Genomic DNA, 6,272 nt, shown 5'->3' with positions numbered 1-6,272 from the left:
GAATAATATTTTGTGACACGTGAGAATTATAGGAAATTCAAATGCCTTTCTCCATAAAGTTTTATCAGAACCCAGTCGTCTCATTTGGCCACATAGCCTATGGCAGCTTTCACACTGCAAAGGCAGAATTGAGTGGTCAGTCGTATGGCCTGCAAAGCCTAAAATATGTACCATCTGGTCCTTTACAGACTAAGTATGCAGGGCCCCTGCTTTAGACCTTCTCGCACCAGCTGCTCTGGGCAGACCCCCGAAGGCAGCCAGGCTCCTGGGGAGAGAGAGGGGAGGCCAGACAGGACCAACCTGTTCTCTGCACTGGGCAGGCGGGAGGAGCTGCTTGACAGTCCCGGGGCTGGTGTGACAATGACCAGAGGCCCCTCTGCACCAGGGGTCTGGCTAAGAGGCAGAGAGGGTGGGTTGCTAGTAGTTACAGTAACAAGGCTCAGCTTTTGCCCCTCCCCTCCTAAAAGTTCTTTTTCTCCTTTTCCTACTGCTGTTCTTCCTTCTGCTCCCCGCCCTTCCCCCTACACGTTGTCTCCTACTTCTTTCGTATTTTTTAAATCCCTTCTCAAGTTTAAGTTGAGAAAGCCACCCTATTCATGAGCCTCTCATCCCTAAGTTGCATTCCTGGGCCCTCCAATGTTTCATAAAGACAGTTGGCTTGAGCTTTCTCAGGCTGGCAAATGGCTGACGGGCTTGGTATGGCTGAGCACGTGCTGTTTTGGCTACAGGGCCTCTGATGGTGATCGTTGAATACTGCAAGTATGGAAATCTATCCAACTACCTCAAGAGCAAACGGGACTTGTTCTTTCAAAACAAGGTAAGTACTTTCAAGGGTTGGAGTATTTTAAGGACACCAATGAGTCTCCCTTTAGGCTGTTGCAGAATACAGCAAGAGAAACCCACATTTTTCCATTAATGAATAGGCTTAAAACTCAGTATCTGCTTTTTCTTTCCATGCGAATCTGATACACTCTTTTGTGGATAGCACAAAGAATCATTTGTTCCCAGTGTATGCAGTGACAGTTGGGGTGTTAAAATTTATTAGCCATCGATCTCAACACCTATCGAATCATCTCGATAATTTTATTTCTCCTTGCCTCCCTCTGTATCATTCTGTGTGTGTGTGTATACACACATATATACATGTATGTGTGTGTATACACACATATATACATGTATGTATATGTTCACATGTACATATGTACGTGCACATATATATACATACGTACAATTCCTTGTTTCTTGAAGGGAGGTGATAACATATATAATTGTCTCCGTTTATTAGGTTAGAGAAATTAAGACTCAATCAGCTGAGTGACTTGTGCACACAGCAATAGGCCAGTGATGGGGCCAGAGTTAGAAATGATTTTCTTTCCTTCCTACTGCCCTTTCTCTCACTTCCGCACACCCCCACCTCCTATCTCACTCCTGTACGCACTTTTGAACGAGCTTTATCCACTAAAACAAAGCTGTGTAATAAAAGGAACTCATGGGTCCAAGATCTGAAGGCACATAAGACTTAGATCATTGAATGGAGGAGAAAGAATTTCATAAAATTTTGCCAGGGCAACCTATGGCACCAATGCTGTGTTCTTCTCTGATCTGGAGAAGACCAGGAGACACCAGTTCAACATTATTAACTGGTACTCAGTAGTGTTGGTGATGAGGCCATGTAGTGTAATGTTTAAACTCTCAGACTCCAGAATCAGACTTCCTGGTTTTAAATCCTGTCTCTAACCAAAAGAAAAAAAAAAACAAAAACCCAAACCCTTTGCTGTAGAGTTGATTCTGACTCATAGCAACCCCGTAGGACAGAGTAGAACTGCCTCATAGTGGGGGGTTCCAAGGAGTGACTGGTGGATTCGAACTGCTGACCTTTTGTTTAGCAGCCAAACGCTTAACCACTACACCACTAGGGCTCCAAATCCTGTCTGTACTACTCCTGAAATCTAGGACCCTGAGCAAATTACTCCACCTCTCTAAGCTTCCGTTTCCTCATTGATCAAATGGAACTCATAATAGGCCCACCTCTTTGGATGGTTGGGAGAACCAAATGTTCTCAGTTAAGCACTCAATAAATGTTAACCACCATTATCATCATTATTGACCCACAGAGATAGAAAGGTTGTATATGATGGATAAAGCATCTAACATCCAAGAATGATGGCCAACTCTGCTACGTGAACAACAGTCTTTATGTGGCACACAAATAAGGACCACTGAACATCTGACCTTTTCTCTCATGTCTCAACCTGTGATCTAGCCAAAGACACAGATATTTGATGAGACTGGCAACATGTAAGCAGGAACGTATTCTCCCCAATTTTAAACCACGCCCTCTAATAATTGGAATCTTGAAGCTGAAAGGGATCTTTGTGATCAGCTAGTTCACACTCTCATTTGATAGATGTGCCCAGAGAAGTCAAGTGACTGGCTTAAAGACACACACATACCAAGAGGTAAAATCAGAGAGAGAAAGAACTCAGCTCGATCAACTTCCCATCCAGTGCTTTTTCTATGCACCGCACTGGAAAAGGTGAAAAAAATTAAGAAAAAGTGTCAAGTGGCACCCTGGGGCTGAGGTCAGTGCAAATTCCCTCCAGCTCTGAAATCCTGGACTGGCTTCAGAAAGAACTAAGCCAGCAGAACACCCCAGGGACCTGGGCAGGATGGAACATTTGGGCTCATGCGTCCTTTGTTTTGAAGACTGTGCTTCCTTCTCTGGCTATATTTAATGATTCACCTCCCTGTGCAGCTTGGTGGAGCTTAGTGTTTTCGTGGAGAACCCACGGCTGTATTTCAGAGAGAAGGTGAAGGACACACAAAACTAAAAGGCTAAGTAGAAATGGGAGGTTTTATTTTCTAAATAAATTCACCAGAATCCTTAAATATTATTTTTAATAAATTCACTGTATTCTGCCAGAGTCCTGAAAGTTCAGTAAATTAACTTTTATGTAACAGAGATGGTTACTGATAAGCAAAGCCAGGGCATCAATTAGGGGGCAGGAAGGGGGTGACGGAACCTGAGTTTTGCTCCTTGGAGATATGCCCCAGGCTGTGACTTCTGGGAGGCATGAGAAGAGAGGAGCTTTCACGGAGCTGGAAACTTTCCTGCCTCACCCTCTTGCCAGCTCTCTTTCCCTGCTGCCTTCTGTCCCAGGAAGTTCTTGTGAAAAGTACAGTTCCAACCCCCAACTGAGCAGTATGAAATCTAACTGCCTCAGGGAGACCCAATAACCAGTAGTTCTCTTCTTTACCTCCTCTCAGGTGCATCACCTGGGGTGGTGGTGGCGTTTGCTCAGAGTCCTGCTGCCCAGGAAGGTCTCTATTCAAGGAGCAGGAACCTCACACCCTCCATATGCTCAGTGTGTCGGGATGTCCCTCCTGAAGCTCCCTCCCTCTGTCCTCTGCTTGCTCCCACTGCGCCCTCTAGTGGAAGGATCACTGCTGCTTCCTGGCATTTCTAGGAAATGCCAAGGAAAGATGGGGAACCTGGTTAATCCTCACATGGCCACACCCTACAGGTGAACCAAGAGACATCGCTTGTCTTAGTCATCTAGTGCTGCTATAACAGAAATACCACAAGTGGGTGGCTTTAACAAACAGAAATTTATTTCCTCACAGTTTAGGAGGCTAGAAGTCCGAATTCAGGGTGCTGGCTCCAGCAGAAGGCTCTCTCTCTCTGTCGTCTCTGGGGGAAGGTCCTTGTCGCTTCAGCTTCTGTTTCCTGATCCCATGGAGATCTTCATGTGGCTTGGCATCTGCCTTCTCCATCTTGGTTTGCTCAATCTGCCCCTTTTATATCTTGTAAGAGATTGATTCAAGACACACCCAACACTCATCCTGCCTCATTAACATAACAAAACACATTCCCAAATGGGTTTATAACCACAGGCATAGAGGTTAGGATTTACAACACATATTTTTGGGCGACACAATTCAGTCGTAACACCGCTGAACTCCACTACCCCTCAGCCGTTGTTTCTGTATTGCCATGTAGCAGAATCAAAGCTAGGCACATGGTTCAATCATGAAACCACTTAGAAGTACTAAGTAGTGTCATAGTTATTAGATGAATTACTAAAGATAGAACTTCTTAGGTGAGGAAAATGAAATCCAGAAAAGTAAGCTGACTTGCCCAAGATCGCATGGTTAGTGGAAGAACCAGATTATATACCAGGACTTGGCTGCCCAGTCCAGGGTGAAAGGCCTTTTCTACCCTGGTTAGAATGAAACTGGATCTGTGTTTTTTGTTGTTGTTTGTTTTGTTTTGTTTTAATTTATTATTATTCTTTACTGTGCTTTAGATGAAGGTTTACAGAGCAAATTAGTTTCTCATTAAACAATTAATATGCATATTGTTTTGTGACATTGATTGCCAACCCCATAACATGTCAACACTCTCCCCTTCTTGACCCTAGGTTCCCCATTTCCATTCATCCAGCTTTCCTGCTCCCTCTGCCTTCTCGTCCTTGGCCCTGGGCTGGTGTGCCCATTTAGTCTCGTATATATGGTTAAGCTACCTGTATTATTGCTTGTTTTATGGGCCTGTCTAGGGTGAAGGGTGAACCTCAAAAGTGACTTCAGTACTGAGCTAAAAGGGTGTCCGGGGGTCATACTCTTGGGGTTTCTCCAGTCTCTGTCAGACCAGTAAGTCTGGTCTTTTTTTGTGGGTTAGAATTTTGTGGGTTAGAATTTTGTTCTACGTTTTTCTCCAGCTCTGTCTGGGACCCTCTATTGTGATCCCTGTCAGAACAGTCGGTGGTGGTAGATCTGTGTTTTAAATGGGAGGTAGAAAAAGAAATGTTCACATTCACTCCTTCCCCAAGGAAACCAGAGAAATTGGTAACCTACAGCTTTCTCTTATTATTCCGCATAGTGATTACGAAGTGAAGCCCAACCGCACTGGGAATCCCTTTGCTAACATTTTGCCAACTCCCCATCCAATACTTTTTCTTTTTGAACATTTTATTGTGTTTTAGGGGAAAGTTTACACAACAAATGAGCTTCCCATTCAGCAATTCATACACAAAGTGTTCCGTGACATTGGTTGCTATCCCCGCAATGTTTCAGCACTCTCCCTATTTACCCCCTGCCTTCTCCATTTCCATCTGCCTGGTTTCCCTGCCTCTCCTTGCCTTCTCATCTTTGCTTTTGGGCAAATGTTGCCTGTTTGGTTGATTGTTCTAAGGAGCACATTCCTCATGGGTGTTATTGCTTATTTTATAAGCCAATCTATTATTTGGGTGAAAGGTGACCTCCAGGAGTGGCTTCAGTTCAATTAAAAGGGTGTCTTAGGGCAATAGTCTCCAGGGTTTCTTTAGTCTCTATCAGTCCAGTAAGTCTGGCCTTTTTTATGAATTTGAGTTTTGTTCTACATTTTTATCCCATTCGAACCAAGACCTTCTGCTGTGTCGCTGGTCAGTGTGATCAGTAGTGGTAGCCGGGCACCATCTAGTTCTCCTGGTCTCAGGCTAGAGGAAGCGGTGGTTTGTGTAGGCCATTAGTCCTGTGGACTAATTGTTTCCCTGAGTCTTTAGTTTCTTTTACTCCTTTGCTCCAGATAGCTGTATCTTAGATGGTCACTCACAAGCTTTTAAGACCCCAGATGCTATTTCAACAAACTAGGATGTAGAACATTATCTTTATGAACTATATTATGCCAGTTGACCTAGATGTCCCCTAAAGCTATGGTCCTCAGCCTTCAAACCCAGTAACTCAGTCCCACAGAGTGTTCCATTTTTCTACGCACCACATTGGATAAGGTGAAAAAAACATAAGAAAAAGTGGAAAGTGGCACCCTGGGGCTGAAAGCAGTGCAAATTTGCAAGATTCGTGCTATCTATCCTTTGCTAACATTCATGCTGTCCTTCACAAAATGGCGTGTGGTGTGGAAAAGTGGTTAAGGGTGCAGACTTTGGAGGTTCAAGCTTGGCCATTTACTAGATGTGTGTCACCTTGACTACTTGACTTCTCTTCACGTATAAACAACAACTACTTCACACAGTTGTTGGAAAGATTAAGTGAGAAAAATGTACCTGGGGTTCTTCATATACTGGCTCACACAGAGTCAGCTCTCAGTAAATACCAGCTGCTGTTAATACTTCTTTCACCTACCTAAGTCATTGTCGAGAAGCCCAGTCAAGAGCGGAATACACCCCACAACCCTAGGAGTAGCCAGGTGTCTGCTAACCCATGATCCATTTTGTGGAATGACGCTCTCCCGACTCAGGCATCGCCAGCTTGAGGGGTCAGTTTCCCCACTGCTGTCC

At 44.3% G+C, this 6,272-nt stretch overlaps 1 protein-coding gene across 1 annotated transcript in view; it reads left to right on the top strand.

Annotated features, from left to right (window-relative positions):
• The window catches only part of FLT1 (fms related receptor tyrosine kinase 1), a 192,532-nt gene that overhangs the window by 164,329 nt on the left and 21,931 nt on the right, over positions 1 to 6,272 (top strand). The window contains exon 20 of the mRNA XM_004384145.3: positions 729 to 817. Within this exon, the coding sequence (XP_004384202.2) occupies positions 729 to 817 (89 nt within the window). The remainder of the gene's footprint in view (positions 1 to 728; positions 818 to 6,272) is intronic.

The sequence above is a fragment of the Trichechus manatus genome, unplaced genomic scaffold (assembly GCF_000243295.1).
Source record: "Trichechus manatus latirostris isolate Lorelei unplaced genomic scaffold, TriManLat1.0 scaffold00118, whole genome shotgun sequence".
Lineage (NCBI taxonomy): Eukaryota > Metazoa > Chordata > Mammalia > Sirenia > Trichechidae > Trichechus > Trichechus manatus.
This window is presented reverse-complemented; position numbering and strand designations above follow the sequence as displayed.